Genomic DNA, 19,377 nt, shown 5'->3' with positions numbered 1-19,377 from the left:
ATGAAAACCATTGGCTCTTATATCTTTGAATTAATAAAGTTCGAAAAACATGTCTACGACATGAGATAATAAATCGATACTTTATTAATGATAGCCAATGATTACATCAAAGTTTCTTGACCAAAATCTAATCCAATATAAAATCAAATATTAGACAAATTGTAGTCACTCAATTCGTTCGGTAATTCCAATTATATATGACTAGGGAAGTAGAGAGAGATGTCGGTGGAGCAAAGCTCTCTTAAGTACCACTAATCTCAATTACTTTCCTAGACATCATACTTAATTGAGTACGCCTAGAAGAAAAGAGATAATCCAATAAGTCATTTTATTGATTAAGGCATAATTGCCATTACATAATTCTTGGAAATTAAAAGACTATTCTAAATAAAAATCTGTGGCATTCTATCTTCATCGCCAGATTTAAAGTCTTTTATAGCTCGATGTATTACCATTGATCAGGTACTCCATAAAATATCATGAAGAGGATGCTCTCTTGATTGAGGTGTATTGACGCAATACATATGGTCCCTAGAACCAATGGCGTTGGAATAGTGCAATCATGGCCAAAAATGGCGCCATGGTGTCCAACCCTATACCCTCAACGTCATGACTCCTATGGTCATGTTAGGGTTTTCTCAATCAATTTGTTATTTTGTGTTTTTCCACAAGCATGCATAAATAATATGATGCAGAGAGCCTCCGAACAATATTTCATAACTCTTTCAAAGTTATAGTGAAGCAGATATTATTCCATCGTGCTTCTATGTTCGGAAAATTGTGAATGTTACTAAAACGTTCACTAGGCGCAACCCAAAGGTTGTTAGTGTTATCCTCATTCATGTACTCAAACTGGAGGGCCATCTTCATGTGGCGCTTCATCAGGGTAAATGCCCTGGAATTTTCTATCTCAGTTTGTGAGTCTTGAGCGGTTCCTTTAGAACAGGGCTCTTGGATTGTAGGCAAATAAATATCCCGTGCCCGTTGAATCTAATGGAGTAAAATCGAGCTCGTTCAAGTCTTACATCCTGAAAGGAAAGCAAGAACGTATTAGTTTCGGAGTCAATGCTTCCACGAAAACTAATATAAGATTTCTGAGCCGTAATGCTACCAAGAAATCGATTTCCAAGAAATATTTGGATTAGACCGAAACAATGATGTTTAAATGGTCAAAATCTATGCTCACGAACGCTCTTAGTCCGTAGCTTACGAACGCTCTTAGTTCGTTAAATCGATGCTTACGGACGCTCTTAGTCCGAAGTCTTACGAACGCTCTTAGTTCGTTAATTGCGTGAATCCCCACGATTCCGCTTTTCAAGAATCGAACCCACGTTATAAGAAAGGTGGGATGTAGAAGAAGGGAGGTTTTCAAGTCCCCGAGAAAAGAAGAAATATTTAAATTTCGAATTATAGGAACTTCAAAAACTTACTCTTTTGAATACTTACTTGTTGAAAATTCGGAGCAGATTCTGTTCTGAACAGCTTGTACTTCGATTGGTGTACAGATCTCAATATGACTCCGATAAGGCTGACATTCGGAGGTTAGATGGAAGAGACAGAGACGAACAACTTTGATGAAGAAAGTTTTTCGATCTGAGCTTCCGAACTAGACGTTTCGAGGCTTGCAAGAAGACGGATGTGCACAGGAACGGGAAAAAGATGCAGTGGCTGTGCGTTGGCTTGTTTGCGCAGCAAGGATGCTTCGGTGGCAGCAGGCTGGAACGCAGGACTGCAGGGAGGGGGCAGCAGGGGCTGCTGTTCAAGGTTGCAAACGCACGGGCGCTCGGGCTGCAGCGAAGGCTCGGCTAGCTCGGGCTAGGGGCTGCTTTGTGAATGAGTTTTGATTTTCTGTTTTGTGGTTAGAGTCGTGCTGATAACGTGTTTAAGTATAATGTATTTGAGAGAGATTGATGAGAGAGATGTGTTCTTATTATTGAGAATAGGAGCCCTATATATAGGGATTACAAAGTGCTAGTTCTAATGTTACAAGGAATACCAATCCGTGTAGGATTGGGAAATCTAGAACCTTCTCTCCTATTGCTACTCCTAGTTTGATAAGGCACACTAAATCGATATTCCTTCAACACAAAGCATCTCAGTTATTATTATTTTTTTTTCATTTTCATTTGAGCATTGTAACCTTCTTACTTATGTGATCCTGCATGATTCAACAAGTTTACATACAAAAGTAACAAGCAACTTATACTCATCATGCTAGTTGCTAGAACCTGCAAACTAATCTTAATGAATTTATTCTCAGTTTCGTTTCAATAGTTTTAGACCACCAAAAGAACCAGCTGAAACCAAATACGTACCAAGTAAACCCCAACTTGAGATACTTGAGTATGTTATAACTCTTAACAGAATTCCAACTTATTAGCAACGCTAAATTTGAAGTTCAAGAATAAAGTTCAAGAGCTTTATGATCTTAATTAAAGTTGACAACTATGACTAAGGCAAATGTGAGTGAACTAATGATGATTCCATACGATAGGGTGTGCAATATATGGCATTGAGGACGGAAATTACCACAAGTTTTTTCTCCTCAATATGGTCAGGGAGTCATTTCCAACAGTCTGAAACTGTTAGATCTGAAATATCAACTTCTTGATCCAGATAGCACCATTCTTCTTTTAAAAAGCTGCATACCAAATTAACATAAAATGAAACAACTGCAGCAGTAAAAAACTGAAAACTGCATATCTAGATAAAGGCGAAAACACACAAAGAGAGATTACAAAGCAAAATGGAGGAAATTACTTTTATGGAAACAATATCTCTACTTAACAGCTACATTGTACATGGTGAACATTACCTAGAAAAGTCCACCATCACTATTTTTGTTTCCTACTATACAGTTGAAGCCTCATCCTAGAGAAGGATTCTAACTCGCCAAAAATTATCAGTAATGTAAATGACTAAGATCTATGCCTTGTTCTGAGCAATGGTATTACCTGTCTTTCATAAATTCGAAATCAGACTAATTTTTCCAGTTACTAAACTCAAAAGATCATTTTCACGGCAGATTAATTGATTGACTGGTTGGACAATATGCACCAACTGTGTGTAGATTCAGAAAGGATCCCACTTGTCAATTCAGTCATCAGAAGCATCACTCAAAGGAGAGGATTCTTTAGAGCAGTTAGACTTGGATGCATTTTGAAATTCTTCCTTGAGTAACTTCTAGATTTTACTTCTTAACCTTGAAGCCTCTACAGGTTGGAACCACTGCCTGACAATCTGAAATTTCAAAGTAGATCAATCAGGTATAATCGAGAATGATACTTGCGGAGGAAACTAAATAATGGAAAGTACCAATTATTAAATTATACACCAAAAAGAGTTTAACTTCCCACTACATGTATGTGTGCACTCACCTCCCACTTGTGCCTGCATAAACATACTGATAGGAGCACAAAGTGTGACGTTTTTAATATGTATTTTTCCTCATTTAGCTAAGTTATTCTCTTAAAATTAATAATTATAATATAGTTTGTGTTTTTAGCTACTTCATGGTCGAAAATGGTGAAAAGAGGTAAAAAAGAGCAGAAATGAGAGTAAATTAAGGACAAGTCATTTTAGAAACTTTCCTCTTTCATTTTAGGAAATATTTCCTATTTTGTTTTGGGAACTTTCTCCTTTTAAACTTTTCTATTTCTGATTTTCCTATTTTAATGAGAGTCCATCCCATTAGAAACTCTTGAGTGATGAAATCAAGAAAAATTGAAGGATTAATCAGGAAGAATTTGAGGAGATAAAATGGATTGTTTTTAATCAATATTTATTCCTAATTATCTGATTTCTTATTGATTATAAACTCTAATTAAATTCTGATTTTTCTTGATTGTAGGAGTTTATTGTGTGCACAATTCTTGGAAGAAATTAGTGCAAATCAAAGGAGAAGAATAAGGGATGTATCTGGTCGCTATTCAAGGCATATACAATGAGCCATTTGATAAGAGCACAAAGTGTGACATTTTTAATATGTATTTTTCCTCATTTGGCTAAGTTATTCTCTTAAAATTAATAATTATAATATAGTTTGTGTTTTTAGCTACTTCATGGTCGAAAATAGAGAAAATAAGTGAAAAAGAGCAGAAATGAGCATAAATTAAGGACAAGTCATTTTAGAAACTTTCCTCTTTCATTTTAGGAAATATTTCCTATTTTGTTTTAGGAAACTTTCTTCATTTGAACTTTTCTATTTCTGATTTTCCTATTTCAATGAGAGTCCATCCCATTAGAAACTCTTGAGTGATGAAATCAAGAAAAATTGAAGGATTAATGAGGAAGAATTCGAGGAGATAAAATTGATTGTTTTTAATCAATATTTATTTCTAATTATCTGATTTCTTATTGATTATAAACTCTAATTAAATTCTGATATTTCTTGATTGTAGGAGTTTATTGTGTGCACAATTCTTGGAAGAAATTAGTGCAAATCAAAGGAGAAGAATAAGGGATGTATCTGGTCGCTATTCAAGGCATATACAATGAGCCATTAAGAGGAAAAGAAATCAGAAAATTCATGACTTTGTCAAGAGAAAATCAAGCAAATTTGGAGGAGAAATCACCTCAAGATGATTGGCCATGATTGCATCACAAGAGATGAGAATTCCACTATAAATAGCAGCCATTCTCTACTCCAAAATGATCACTTCCTGACCAAGATCACTTCCTGACCAAGATCATTTCCTGGCCTATCAGTTCTTAGCTAAAAATTATTTCATAGCTCTGCCCAATTCACTTCTCAAACCTCCATCACATACAAGACCGTAACCACCATCCTTCCATCAATCCAAGAAGTTCTTAGGCGCTAAGTCAAGGACGATCCACCACCATAGCGGAGACGAGTTCATCACCTTGTTGCCAAGCCGCTAAGGAAAGCTTCAAAGTGTAACTATGACTCTACTTACAATCTTTCTTTCGGTTTTGTTTGTTTAGATTTGTGAGTTGTGTAATTGGAGACATGAGATTTTCAGAATATTTTTATTAATATTTTTGAGATTTTCAGTTTATTATTAAGTTAATTTTGAGAATTCTTTGATGATGCATATTACAATCTTGTGCCCTTTTATGTGTTTAGGTAATTTTTAGAGTTAGATTGATAAGTTTGCATGCTAGAATAAAGGTGAGAGTTCTTGTGTGTTTGCTTCATTTTCCAAGAGTAATTGTTATTTGTTAAGGCGCTGAGTTAAACAAGTAGCAATTAGTTCTAAAAAGTGGTAAAATCATGTTTCAATGGTTAAACGATTCTGGAAATTACGTGTTAAATTCTATGTGTAATGGTTAATTTGCACGTGTGAGTTGATTCGAGGGTTGGATAATACTACTAGTTAAGAGAATTACGCTAAGTGTTTTCGAAAATTAGTAGTATTGGGCTTGGTAAGGACTTTTCTGATCCAAGCCCACATTAGAATGAATTAGATAAATGGATTGATCCGCTAAGGCTTTTCATTTGGACTCTTATCTAGGCATTTAAGATGGGCACGTTTTTGTAGCATGTTGAAAAGGATTTTCTGTTTTTACACTTAGTAATTTTCGAGTGGTAGTGGTCTAGGTTACGGAAGTCGATCATTGTAGATAATTTTATTTGTTTTGTTTTTATTTTAAGTAGATTAGAACCAAATCTCAAAACCCCCCATTTTATTCTTTTATTTGTTTATTGACCTTTTAGTGTAGGTGTACCCTACAATCCCCGGACTGAACGATCCCTGCTTATCCTATACTGACAACTACATTTTGCAGGGTTAAATTGTGAGGCTATTTCAGCCGCATCAATTTTTGGCGCCGTTGCCGGTGATTGTTAAAATCTCTAGCACTTAAAGTGTCATTAATTTTGTATTTATATAGAATGCATGCTAAATTTTTGTACTACACTTGTGGAATGGTGACAAATTGCGATTTTTTGCTAGGCCAAGCTATAATTGTGATTTAGTTTTAGTTTTGTGAGTGTTACTAAATTAAGCATGTCTTTTATAATTGTTGTGCAATTTGTACAAGTTTTTTTTTTTAGTATCTTGTAAATTGTTTGTGTTTCACTTAGATTAATTTACTTAGGTTGTTATGAATTTCGTTAAATACTTAATTGTTGCAAGCGTGTAAAATCGTATGAGTAGACAAGGGCCCTTTTGTTAATATTGGCCTTAACCCTTCATGAGTACCTTCCTAAGGTCTCTTGAGGTTGAGGGCGGCCTTTATTAGCACTTGGAGAATGGTCTAACACATGAGTTAATTTCCCAGCTGAGTAAGGGGCGCATATGGATGGTGTCTTAGATTGGGACCCTGAGTGATGGGTTCAATTGGATCTCAGAGATACTATAGAATGAGCGTAAACCACAATGTGGGAGTAGCCGAAAGGGGCCTAAACCTCAATGAGGGAGTAGCCTCCGTAGTATTCCCAAAATGAGTCCTCCCTCTCACTTACCTCTTAATCTGGCCATCTGGCCTTCTGAAACAAAGGAAAGAGACTTATGTTTAGGCGACTATCCCTATATCGTATCTCACCAATAGTAGTGGTTTCTATTGGGATCGACTTACAACTTGGAATCAGTTGAGATATTAACTATTTTTATAACAAACTCAAAAATAAAATGTTGTGTGACATACTTAAGGTATATTGGATCAAACATGACCTTGTCAAGGGTAGCTGTTCTATAGTCCCATTGCACAATGAGGTCCTCTGTTCCCGTACCTAAGTATGTAAATATAAAAGTAACTTAGAAAGTTTAGGTTGTGCCTTTCCTTTAACCCTAAATGTGGCATGTGGACCTTAAGGAAAAGCATAATGTTTATATTCCGAACCTTGTATATGTTACTAACACTTGATTTGGTCTTAAAGGTCCATGAATGTCCACTATTTCAAATAAGACTAAGGAGCTCTTCAAAAAATTGGAACGTGCTAAGCAAAGGGCAAACCTCTCTTTTTCAGACATCCCTCCTCTAGAAAGGAGGGACTCTCAGGACTCTAGCTATTCAGGTAACTCCTCAACTAGATCAACTTAGGAGATCAACAAACCTGACCATTCTGAAGAAGGAGAAGAACAAGTCTTTGAAGAGGAAGAAGAGGAGGTCACTGTGGAGGACGTTGCAGACGCAGAAGAGGAAGAGCACGCCCCTGCTGAGCAAGTACAAGCACCAATGACTGAGACTATTAGGCAACTGTCTAATCCTACAAGTGGAGGTGCTGCACCCTTATGCATTGTCTATCCACAACCAAGAGAGGGGCTTAATGATGATTTTGAGTTAAAGAGTGGGTTTTTGCATCACCTACCCAAGTTTCATGGGATGAATAGTGAAGACACCAACAAGCATCTCAAGGAGTTCGAGTTTGTCTGTGGGAGTATGTGTCCTAAAGGAGCTGATATCAATATCTTGAAGATGAAGGCATTCCCCTTTACTTTGGAGGACAAGGCCAAGACTTGGCTATTTGAGCTGCCTGCTGGGACTATCAACACTTGGGATAGGATGAAAAGCGAGTTCCTTACAAAGTACTTTCCTGCCTCAAAGTCACTGTTTTGAGGAAGCAGATTAGTGGAATCACGCAAGGACATGAGGAGAATTTCTGCAATTACTGGGACAGGTTTAAGAGCCTTGTAGCATCATGCCCTAACCATGGGATGAGTGAGGGGTCCCTCCTTACCTATTTTTATGAGGACTCACCGCTAATGAGCGTGGTTTGTTAAATGCTGCTGCTGGAGGGTCCTTTATGGATAGGACACCTGCTAATGCCAAAGAGCTACTTACTAATCGTGCACTAAACTATCAGCAATATGAGGGGGTGCTTTCCTCTCAACGGAGGGTGTCCACTAACTCTGTTCTTGAAGACAAGGTCAACAAAATGTCTACTCTGTTGTCTCAAGTCTTAAACGTTAGTGAAGAAGGCGTAATGGCTCAAGTGTGTGGGATGTGCTCGACTCAAGGGCACCCCACTGATAAATGCCCCCAGCTTGCCTCTCCAGAAGCATGGGAATCTGTTAACGCCCTAGGGTATCAAGGAGGCTCGAGGTACAACCCTTATTCCAATACGTATAATCCTGGGCTCAGAGACCACCCCAACTTTCGTTGGGCCAACAATGATAACACCTTGAGACCACCTCAAGGCCCAGGTCAGAATTCTCAGCGCCCACCAGGTTTGTTTTTGAGGCCTCAGGTACCTCAAACTTTTGGTATTCCCAATATTGTCCCTTCACCTCCTGTTTCTAATACTTTGAGTGCCCCTAATTATGATGAACTGTTGAAGTCCCTTGCTGCGGGGCAACAACAACTTAACACGGCTACTCAAGCTTTGGTTGTAGGACAAGCGACCCATTCAAAGGATATTGCAGAGCTCAAGAATCAAATGGGCCAAGTGGTGGATTTCATGGGCCGAATTGCTGAAACAGGGAAGCTACCAAGCAATACGGTGCCTAACCCAAGGAATGAGCACGCTCAAGCCATCATCACTAGGAGTGGACGTATGCTAGTGGATCCTCCCAGAGCCCACAAGAAGGCCCAAGTGGCCTATAATGAAGAAGAAGATGTTGTGGAGGTGTCCAAGAAGGATGTTGAGAAGGACCCAGCTACATCAATGGTGGAAGTTAACGTGCCCCAAGCTGAGGCACCCAAAGGTTCGATTCCTAACTCAGGTGGTTTAGTTAAGACTAACCCAGTTGTTTCTATACCTTTCCCAAGCAGGTTTGCCAAGACGAAGAAAGATAAATCTGATCAAGAGATCTTGGAAATCTTCAAGAAGGTTCAAGTGAACATGCCCCTGATCAAGTGCATCAAACAAGTGCCTAAGTATGCCAAGTTCTTGAAGGAGCTATGCACCACAAGGAGGCAGACAAGAGAGAAGGAGGTGGTGAAAATGAGTGAAACGGTATCAGCCGTTATCCAGAGGAAACTACCCCCAAAGTTGAAGGGCCCAGGGAGTTTTTCTGTTCCCTGTATCATTGGTGACACCAGGTTTGAAAATGTGATGTTAGACTTAGGGGCTTCCATAAATGTTATGCCTTATAATTTGTATGTGTCCCTAGGTCTAGGCCCTCTTAAAAGGGATAATGTTGTCATTCAACTTGCTGATAGGTCTAACAAATACCCTGAAGGGTATGTTGAGGATGTTCTTGTGCAGGTAAACCATCTGATATTCCCTGCGGATTTCTATGTATTGGACATGGAGGAATCACCCCTAAATACCACTCGATTACTTTTAGGACGACCCTTTATGAGGACTGCAAGAACGAAGATCGATGTGTACAAAGGGACTCTCACCATGGAGTTTAATGGTGATGTTATACGCTTCAACATTCTTGAAGCCATGAGGTACCCTATTTCTGATTTGAAACCTTGCTTTGCTATTGATGTAGTTGATTCACTCGCACAGGTTTTCTCTGAAGCACTGGTTGAGGAGGAATTGGCTCTGACCCTAGCGGAGGGGGTCGAATATGATGCACATGGAAAACCTATCCCCAAGGTTGAGTGGGACGTTGAAGAGCCCAGAGTGATCAAGACTGTGGCCTCACTTGAGGCTCAGCCTATAAAGAGGTCCAGTTCCTATTTGTCAACTCCAGTTTCTACTAATAAAATGTTGCCCTCTATGGTTCAGGCACCCAAGTTGGAATTGAAGGTACTCCCTGAGCATTTGAAGTACGCGTACCTAGGAGAAAAGGACACCCTCCCAGTGATTATATCATCAACATTGGAGGTAGAGCAAGAAAGGAAGTTGGTGGAAGTGTTGAAGAAGCACAAGACTGCCATTGGTTGGACTCTAGCAGATATCAAGGGGATCAACCCAACCACATGTGTCCATCGGATCCTGTTAGAAGATGACGCCAAGCCCACAAGAGAAGCCCAAAAACGTCTACATCCGCCCATGATGAAGGTAGTCCAAGACGAGGTGATCAAGTTGCTAGATTGTGGCGTGATCTACCCCACTTCTGATAGCAAGTGGGTCTCTCCAGTGCAAGTGGTGCCCAAGAAGTCTGGGGTGACAGTAGTAAAGAACGAGGATAATGAGCTAGTGCCCCAGAGATTAGTGACTGGTCATAGGGTATGTATCGATTACCGAAAGTTGAATGCCACAACGAGGAAGGATCATATGCCCTTGCCTTTCATGGATCAGATGTTGGAACGCTTAGCAGGCCATTCTTACTATTGCTTTTTGGACGGATATAGTGGGTACAACCAGATCTGCATTGCCCATGAGGACCAGGAGAAGACGACCTTCACGTGCCCCTTTGGGACCTTTGCTTATAGGCGCATGCCTTTCGGCTTGTGCAACGCGCCAGGTACTTTCCAAAGATGTATGCTTTCCATTTTCTCAGAATACATTGAAAATATTATTGAAGTCTTTATGGATGACTTTAGTGTCTTCGGTAAAGATTTTGATACTTGTTTAGAGAATCTAGGACTGATACTTGAAAGGTGTGTAGAAACTAACCTTGTGCTGAATTGGGAGAAGTGTCACTTCATGGTAACACAGGGGATAGTGTTAGGACACATAATTTCTGCTAGGGGCATTGAGGTAGATAAGGCTAAGGTTGATCTTGTACGTCACTTACCCTCCCCCACAACAGTGAGGGAGGTACGCTCTTTTCTTGGCCATGCAGGATTTTACAGGCGGTTCATCAAGGACTTCTCCAAGGTGGCGAGACCTATGTGTTCCCTATTGCAAAAGGACGTGCCCTTTGTGTTCAATGAGGATTGCAAGAAGGCGTTTGAAAAGCTCAAGGAGTTGCTGACCACAGCCCCCATCATATGCCCTCCGGATTGGAGTCTACCCTTCGAGCTTATGTGTGATGCATCCGACTATGCTGTTGGAGCTGTGTTGGGCCAGAGGAAGGATAAGAAGCCCTATGCTATTTATTATGCTTCTCGGACCCTCAACGACGCCCAACTCAACTACTCCACCACTGAAAAAGAACTCTTGGCTGTAGTCTTCGCGTTAGATAAGTTTCGTTCTTATTTATTGCACTTTAAAGTAATTGTTTACACTGACCATGCAGCCTTGAGATATCTGATGATCAAGAAGGAGGCCAAGCCCAGATTAATTCGATGGATCCTGTTGCTTCAGGAGTTTGACCTGGAGATCAAGGACAAGAAGGGCAGCGAGAATGTGGTAGCAGACCATTTGAGCAGGATAGTACATGTGGAGGCCACTTTGGGCCTCGTAGAACAGCCTTGAAGGTCTTAGACTGTGGATTTTATTGGCCCACTATCTTCAAGGATGCAAACTTGTTTTGTATTTCTTATGATAGGTGCCAACGGACTGGTAATCTTGGCTCAAAAGATCAAATGCCCATGAGCCCAATAATAAATGTAGAAATTTTTGATGTTTGGGGCATTGACTTTATGGGCCCATTTCCTTCGTCTAATGGCTATTTATATATACTATTGGCTGTGGATTATGTATCAAAGTGGGTGGAAGCAAAAGCCACCAGGACTAACGATTCAAAAGTGGTCGCAGGTTTCTTGAGAACTAACATATTTTCCAGGTTTGGAGTGCCAAGGGTGCTGATCAGTGATGGAGGTTCTCATTTTTGCAACTGTACAATCGCGGCTTTGCTGAAGAAGTATGGGGTAACCCATAAAGTGTCCACGCCCTACCACCCTCAGACGAGTGGTCAAGCAGAGGTGTCCAACAGGGAGATTAAGAGGATACTTGAGAAGACAGTGGGCCCAACAAGGAAGGATTGGAGCCAGAGATTGGATGATGCGTTGTGGGCCTACAGAACGGCCTACAAGACGCCTATTGGGATGTCTCCCTTTAGGTTGGCCTACGGAAAGGCATGCCACCTTCCAGTGGAGCTAGAGCACAAGGCTTGGTGGGCTGTCCAGAAGTTCAACATGGATTATGATGAAGCGGGCCTACATAGGAAGCTACAGCTAAATGAGCTTGAGGAGATAAGGAATGAGGCTTACGATGCTTCATGGATCTACAAGGAGAAGACAAAGGCCTACCATGACAAAATGATCCGCGGAAAAAGCTTCCAAGTGGGCCAGAAAGTTTTGTTATTCCATTCACGACTCAAGCTATTCCCAGGTAAACTTCGTTCTCGTTGGGTTGGTCCTTTTATAGTTACTAATGTGTTTGCTCATGGTGCTGTGGGGTCAAGAGTGAGAAGACAGGGAAGGAGTTCAAGGTTAATGGGCATCGTCTCAAGCCCTACTATGACTCCTTGGTGGCGCACACATTGAAAGATATACCCCTCCAAAGCGCTCCACAACCGGAGGAATGAAAGGAAGTACCGTCTGGCTGAACGACGTTAAATACAAGCGCTGCTTGGGAGGCAACCCAATTCAGAATATACTGTTGTGGAGTCTACAACCAGATTTGCTTTTTCTCTCTTGTCTTTTATTTTCGTTTTTACTCTTTGTTTTCGTATTTATTTTCATAAATTCCATTCCTATATGCTTAATTGTTCCATTGCATGCTTATGATTGATTACATTGAGGACAATGCAATATTTAAGTGTGGGGGAAGGAATATATACTTTTATCTTGAGTCATATATATTGAAAATACAAAAAAGTCAAAAAAAAAAAAAAAAGTCAAAAATTAAAACATTTCATTGCTTTTATTTATTGAGTCAAAATGATTTTTGGGTGAAATACTTTCTTCAAAGTAGGCGCATCTGATGGGATGTGATGTCTAAGGTCTAGTTTGGATCCGAGAAGTGCTGACAAAGGGTCTCGTCCCCTGTCAATCAAGTGAGCTGAGCTCCGCCAAAATCGGTCCCCTCTTCACCTGGTCATGTCCCAAAGGAGTTACTGAAAGGAGAAAGGAAATAACCCTAGTCCAAAACCTTTTTGGCGTCAGTCTTAGTCTTTTGTTTTTATTTTTGAGTCTTAGGATGCCCTTAACTGTCTAGGATGATTCAATATCTCTGAAATTATGGCTAAAAGAGGATCACAATATTGAGATGATTTTAAATGGTATTCCTTGGTTAATTGAGATAAATGAAAAGCATATGCATGAGTAGTGGATATGGATTTCGTGAACTTGGTACAGAATATGAGCATGTTAAGATGAGTTTTGATTCATAAAAGCCCATGTGAGATATTTGAGCCCATGTCCCTTTTTCTTGGAGTGATAAATGAAATATATTCTTAATTTCTTGGCCATGTTTTGATGATCTCATTATTCTTCATTTGATTGATTGCTTGCCATAGATTAAGTTTGATGGGCTAGAGAATGCTAGAATTCACTCTTATGCTTGTTGAGACTTTTATCAATACATGTCCCTGATTCTGGAAAGGATAGAGGCACTATAGGAATCACCACCAAAGCCAAATTTACCTGTGTCCATATTTGTGCCCGTCGTGGGACTCCCTTAGATAAACCCCTTTGAGCCTACATATATAAGCCTTTCTTTCATCACCCACATAATCTTCACCAAGTGAATCTTAGTATAGTTTTGACTCTACCCTTGTCCTTAGGGCCTAGTAGAGCTTAATTTTGTGATGTATTGTGTGAAGGGATGATGAGAAATAAGTGTGGGGGTGGATTTGTCCAAGAGAAAGAAAAGAAAAACAATGAGGCCGTAAAAAAAAAATGAAAAAATTGATGAAAAAGAAGCGGCAAGAGAAGGAAAAAAAAAAGTGTTGGACATGATTCGTTGTTTGTGAATTAGGAGTTTGTGTATGTTGAAGGCTCAAAATCATAATATGAGGCCTTTGTTCTTTTTCACAATGATGTAAGGAGTTGAAAGGGATGGTTGGGCCCAACAAAATGAAATATGGCCTTTAATATGGTGACATAAGGTGAATTGTAAATGTTCTGCTAGGTTTTTAGGACACTTTGTTAAATTCCTTACCCGTTCATTTCTTAAAACCTTGAGCCTTATAAGACCTTTTTGATCCTTAAGATGGGACAGCCTTTGATCTGTGGAGATGAGTTATAAGAGTTGAACATATGGCTTGGGTTCATCCGTGCAAGTAGTTGATATCTTTCATGAGATCTTGAAAAATTATATTCACAAAGTGCTTTTCGTTTCTTATATATGTGAGCTATTTGATTGCCTCAAAATATTTTCTCTCACATATAATTTGAGTGATTATAAGCTTCTAAGCATTGCCCTGTTCTGAGATAAGAAAGAGTGGATATACCTTGTGAGGATATGAATCATACTTGTCTGAAACATGCTGAGCTCCACCCATCACCATTGTTACACCCAAGTCCTACTGATTTATATGTGGATTATATAATTCAATTAACTCTCGAATATCTAAATATTGATTCTTGATTAAGTGCTAATTTTGATGCCATGAGAGTAAGGATTTATGAGACAAATGTTAAGGGCAATTTAGTCTCTGTGTGTCACTTGTGTAGAGTCTAGGAGTGACGTGTTTGTTTTGGTCGAGTCTTTTGTTTTGATTTTGCTAAGGGACTAGCAAAAGCTAAGTGTGGGGGAATTTGATAGGAGCACAAAGTGTGACGTTTTTAATATGTATTTTTCCTCATTTAGCTAAGTTATTCTCTTAAAATTAATAATTATAATATAGTTTGTGTTTTTAGCTACTTCATGGTCGAAAATGGTGAAAAGAGGTAAAAAAAGAGCAGAAATGAGAGTAAATTAAGGACAAGTCATTTTAGAAACTTTCCTCTTTCATTTTAGGAAATATTTCCTATTTTGTTTTGGGAACTTTCTCCTTTTAAACTTTTCTATTTCTGATTTTCCTATTTTAATGAGAGTCCATCCCATTAGAAACTCTTGAGTGATGAAATCAAGAAAAATTGAAGGATTAATCAGGAAGAATTCGAGGAGATAAAATGGATTGTTTTTAATCAATATTTATTCCTAATTATCTGATTTCTTATTGATTATAAACTCTAATTAAATTCTGATTTTTCTTGATTGTAGGAGTTTATTGTGTGCACAATTCTTGGAAGAAATTAGTGCAAATCAAAGGAGAAGAATAAGGGATGTATCTGGTCGCTATTCAAGGCATATACAATGAGCCATTTGATAAGAGCACAAAGTGTGACATTTTTAATATGTATTTTTCCTCATTTGGCTAAGTTATTCTCTTAAAATTAATAATTATAATATAGTTTGTGTTTTTAGCTACTTCATGGTCGAAAATAGAGAAAATAAGTGAAAAAGAGCAGAAATGAGCATAAATTAAGGACAAGTCATTTTAGAAACTTTCCTCTTTCATTTTAGGAAATATTTCCTATTTTGTTTTAGGAAACTTTCTTCATTTGAACTTTTCTATTTCTGATTTTCCTATTTCAATGAGAGTCCATCCCATTAGAAACTCTTGAGTGATGAAATCAAGAAAAATTGAAGGATTAATGAGGAAGAATTCGAGGAGATAAAATTGATTGTTTTTAATCAATATTTATTTCTAATTATCTGATTTCTTATTGATTATAAACTCTAATTAAATTCTGATATTTCTTGATTGTAGGAGTTTATTGTGTGCACAATTCTTGGAAGAAATTAGTGCAAATCAAAGGAGAAGAATAAGGGATGTATCTGGTCGCTATTCAAGGCATATACAATGAGCCATTAAGAGGAAAAGAAATCAGAAAATTCATGACTTTGTCAAGAGAAAATCAAGCAAATTTGGAGGAGAAATCACTTCAAGATGATTGGCCATGATTGCATCACAAGAGATGAGAATTCCACTATAAATAGCAGCCATTCTCTACTCCAAAATGATCACTTCCTGACCAAGATCACTTCCTGACCAAGATCACTTCCTGACCAAGATCATTTCCTGGCCTATCAGTTCTTAGCTAAAAATTATTTCATAGCTCTGCCCAATTCACTTCTCAAACCTCCATCACATACAAGACCGTAACCACCATCCTTCCATCAATCCAAGAAGTTCTTAGGCGCTAAGTCAAGGACGATCCACCACCATAGCGGAGACGAGTTCATCACCTTGTTGCCAAGCCGCTAAGGAAAGCTTCAAAGTGTAACTATGACTCTACTTACAATCTTTCTTTCGGTTTTGTTTGTTTAGATTTGTGAGTTGTGTAATTGGAGACATGAGATTTTCAGAATATTTTTATTAATATTTTTGAGATTTTCAGTTTATTATTAAGTTAATTTTGAGAATTCTTTGATGATGCATATTACAATCTTGTGCCCTTTTATGTGTTTAGGTAATTTTTAGAGTTAGATTGATAAGTTTGCATGCTAGAATAAAGGTGAGAGTTCTTGTGTGTTTGCTTCATTTTCCAAGAGTAATTGTTATTTGTTAAGGCGCTAAGTTAAACAAGTAGCAATTAGTTCTAAAAAGTGGTAAAAATCATGTTTCAATGGTTAAACGATTCTGGAAATTACGTGTTAAATTCTATGTGTAATAGTTAATTTGCACGTGTGAGTTGATTCGAGGGTTGGATAATACTACTAGTTAAGAGAATTACGCTAAGTGTTTTCGAAAATTAGTAGTATTGGGCTTGGTAAGGACTTTTCTGATCCAAGCCCACATTAGAATGAATTAGATAAATGGATTGATCCGCTAAGGCTTTTCATTTGGACTCTTATCTAGGCATTTGAGATGGGCACGTTTTTGTAGCATGTTGAAAAGGATTTTCTGTTTTTACACTTAGTAATTTTCGAGTGGTAGTGGTCTAGGTTACGGAAGTCGATCATTGTAGATAATTTTATTTGTTTTGTTTTTATTTTAAGTAGATTAGAACCAAATCTCAAAACCCCCCATTTTATTCTTTTATTTGTTTATTGACCTTTTAGTGTAGGTGTACCCTACAATCCCCGGACTGAACGATCCCTGCTTATCCTATACTGACAACTACATTTTGCAGGGTTAAATTGTGAGGCTATTTCAGCCGCATCACATAGGTCATGCATCTTGGTTGCAAGCATGAAAATTTCAACAAACGGAGAAATAAATAGCATACAAACATAATATGGAACATCTCGAAGAAATAACATTCTTTCTTCTAGCCACTTCATGGTCCATGATGCCAGCAGAAGTGGTGAGCATGATATATCCAAACTGCAAGATCAAACAAAAAGCAGTAAGCTCAACTGAAAGTGGCAGGATCAAATTTGTAAGGTGAACTTAATAAGGTAAGAGTGCGAAAAGGGTATAAATGTACAACACTATTTGATTCATAACAAGGCAACTAATTATACCACTAGTGCCCAGTGAAGGATGCGCACGAATGATCACAATTCAAGGCCACACTATATATAATCACCTAGAGTTCTGTTAATCTTTTAAAATTTCAAAAAATTGTTCAAAACAACAATTATAGATTAAATATGTATACTTAACGGAGCCTCGAAATCATATCATATTTCTAAACTTGAAAGACCACTGCAATTCTTTTTTCCGAGAAGAAAGCTAACTGCTAATGCTTGACTAACCTGTCTTGAAGGAAGCAACCTGGCAGTCCAACCTTCAATCTCCTTAACACCAACATCAAAACGAGGACTAATGACCCCACACTTGTTAAGCCTTCCATTCAGTTCGACCACAATTTTACCAGACCTGTGGTCGTCAACATACTCGAACTCTCCAATGTATCCTAAAGAAGAAAACCATAAACATAAATATCCATACATTCATAAAAACAGACTAACAAAAACAGAAGTAATGAATTATGTTTAAGTAATGGATACTTACCATGCTTTTGCATGACAATAAGAAACTTGATGATCACTTTGGATGACGGCCTGATCATCACCTGACGCTTACCACGTTTCTCTGCATTGTACATGCTCTTGAGAGCATCATTCAGCACGCTAACTCTCACCATTGTCGCTGCTGCATAAGAAAACAAAAATATCCAGGACTTCAGTTCACAAATCAGGAATGAAAAAAAATCAAACAAACAGAAACACACATAAAACCTCTGCTCTCATTCTCTCAATATGCTCCTACTCAACAGCAACCAAAACCATAAAAGCACATGCCAAGTTCCTAACTTCATCCATATTCACATAACAACCCGCCAGTCCAACTATCTTTTTACAGCAACCACCAACACCCATGTTAGTTTTCCCCATTTCTATCTACGAAACACATAAAAGATCAAAATGACTACTGAAGCTCTGTTCACCATTATAACAAGGCCGCACCGAATTCTAGCTAGTTCAAAAGTTTAAATCTTCTTTAACCCAGTTCCAAAACAATTTCATCCTACAATAATAAACCAAATATTTACATTTCACCGTAATGCCCTGGAATTCCACTAAGGACTTCAAGAACAAGCACAATACAAACACAGACCCTAAAAACCAAATATCCACACCAATATAATAAAAGCAATTACCCAACAGATCTACATGCTAAAGATCAAATCTTTGGTTCATATTTTCCATAAATTTTCGAAGAAACCAAACAGAGAATCCAGCTACGCCTAAAAAAAATCACTAATTGAAATCACAAGGCGCATACATGAAACGATAAGAGCTTAAAATGGATACAGATCGAAACAATTTCAGTTATTGATGAAGAAAATGAATACTGACCGAAGGAGATGAGCAAGCTAATCAGAGGCGCCTCCGATTCTCCGAAAATTTCACCTCTGTTTGTTTGAATTGTGAATATGCAGCATACAAACCCAAACTCAAAACCAACAACAAACGGAATCATCCACTTATAATAATATAACCACAAAATGTAAGATTAATATGATGAAATGCCAAAACAAGGAACAAATTTAGAACAAGAAAACTGACGATTAGAGTATAAGATCAAACCCAACGCCATTAAAAATTGAAAAAGTGCAAAGAGTAATTAATAATTAACTCTGAATATGAATAGGTAATCCAAGATAGCAGAACGAACCCGAGTCCTGAAGTTCCACAGTTTTAATAGCAAGGCTCCCCTGTATCCCTGCAAATGCAGTGAAGTTCACAAAAAAAAAACAAAAAAAAATTAAAATAGACAAGAACTAGAAATTCAAACACTCCAATCCGAATTATAATCCCTAATTTCCAACACCTTAAAATCATAATAAGTTGATTGATTAAAAGCCCCTTACCCAAACCCTAAAACGAAAATAAGTTTGGCCATGTGGAAGAGGAAGGAACAAATTCAATCATTAATTTGGATAGGAATGAACAAATTCAATCGAATACTTCAACTCTACCTTCACGAATGACTGACGAAGATGAGTCGCAAGAACAAGAAGCCATCTGGAAGAGGAAGATGTTAGTGTGAGGCATCGTTCCCTATCAGGAATAGACTACAAGGGAATATATTGTTGTAATTACTTACCATGTATATAGGTTGTATAGTACAGTAGTACACAATAGTTGTAGTACGATTGTAATCTGTTTATATACACCACAGAATATGTGTAATAATCTATCAGAAATTTATTCTCTCTACCTTGTTTTATTTGACTTGGTATCAGAGCAAAGATCTGAGAGGATTTTGTCTCTTTATCTTAAATTTCATACTATCATCA

General features: G+C 38.1%; 1 protein-coding gene across 2 annotated transcripts; it reads right to left on the bottom strand.

Moving 5' to 3' along the window:
- Nucleotides 1-2,542: 2,542 nt before the first annotated feature.
- LOC112196158 (40S ribosomal protein S15a-1) lies at nucleotides 2,543-19,117 on the bottom strand. 2 transcript variants are annotated; one of them, XM_024336463.2, is made up of 7 exons: nucleotides 19,057-19,117; nucleotides 17,586-17,726; nucleotides 17,327-17,487; nucleotides 16,792-16,952; nucleotides 3,378-3,400; nucleotides 2,955-3,240; nucleotides 2,543-2,641 (listed from the first exon to the last, which is right to left on the bottom strand). In XM_024336463.2, exons 1-4 carry the CDS (start codon nucleotides 19,100-19,102, stop codon nucleotides 16,827-16,829), a joined length of 474 nt encoding a protein of 157 aa, XP_024192231.1. In that variant the 5' UTR covers nucleotides 19,103-19,117; the 3' UTR covers nucleotides 2,543-2,641; nucleotides 2,955-3,240; nucleotides 3,378-3,400; nucleotides 16,792-16,826. The 2 variants fall into 2 exon arrangements, with proteins under 2 accessions (XP_024192231.1, XP_024192227.1); XM_024336459.2 differs by lacking the exon at nucleotides 19,057-19,117 and adding an exon at nucleotides 18,434-18,572.
- Between the last annotated feature and the right edge of the window lie 260 nt (nucleotides 19,118-19,377).

This window comes from Rosa chinensis, chromosome 4 (genome assembly GCF_002994745.2).
Source record: "Rosa chinensis cultivar Old Blush chromosome 4, RchiOBHm-V2, whole genome shotgun sequence".
Taxonomy (NCBI): domain Eukaryota; kingdom Viridiplantae; phylum Streptophyta; class Magnoliopsida; order Rosales; family Rosaceae; genus Rosa; species Rosa chinensis.
Note: the sequence above shows the minus strand (reverse complement) of the source record. Positions and strands in the feature narration are given on the sequence as shown.

Excerpts from the sequence above, each read along its gene's own strand:
- LOC112196158 (XM_024336459.2), bottom strand. The coding sequence starts at position 18,557 with ATGATTCCGTTTGTTGTTGGTTTTGAGTTTGGGTTTGTATGCTGCATA. Across the intron at positions 17,488-17,585 it reads TATTGTCATGCAAAAGCATG|GATACATTGGAGAGTTCGAG; the intron begins GTAAGTATCCAT and ends TTTCTTCTTTAG. Across the intron at positions 16,953-17,326 it reads GGTTGCTTCCTTCAAGACAG|TTTGGATATATCATGCTCAC; the intron begins GTTAGTCAAGCA and ends TTGATCTTGCAG.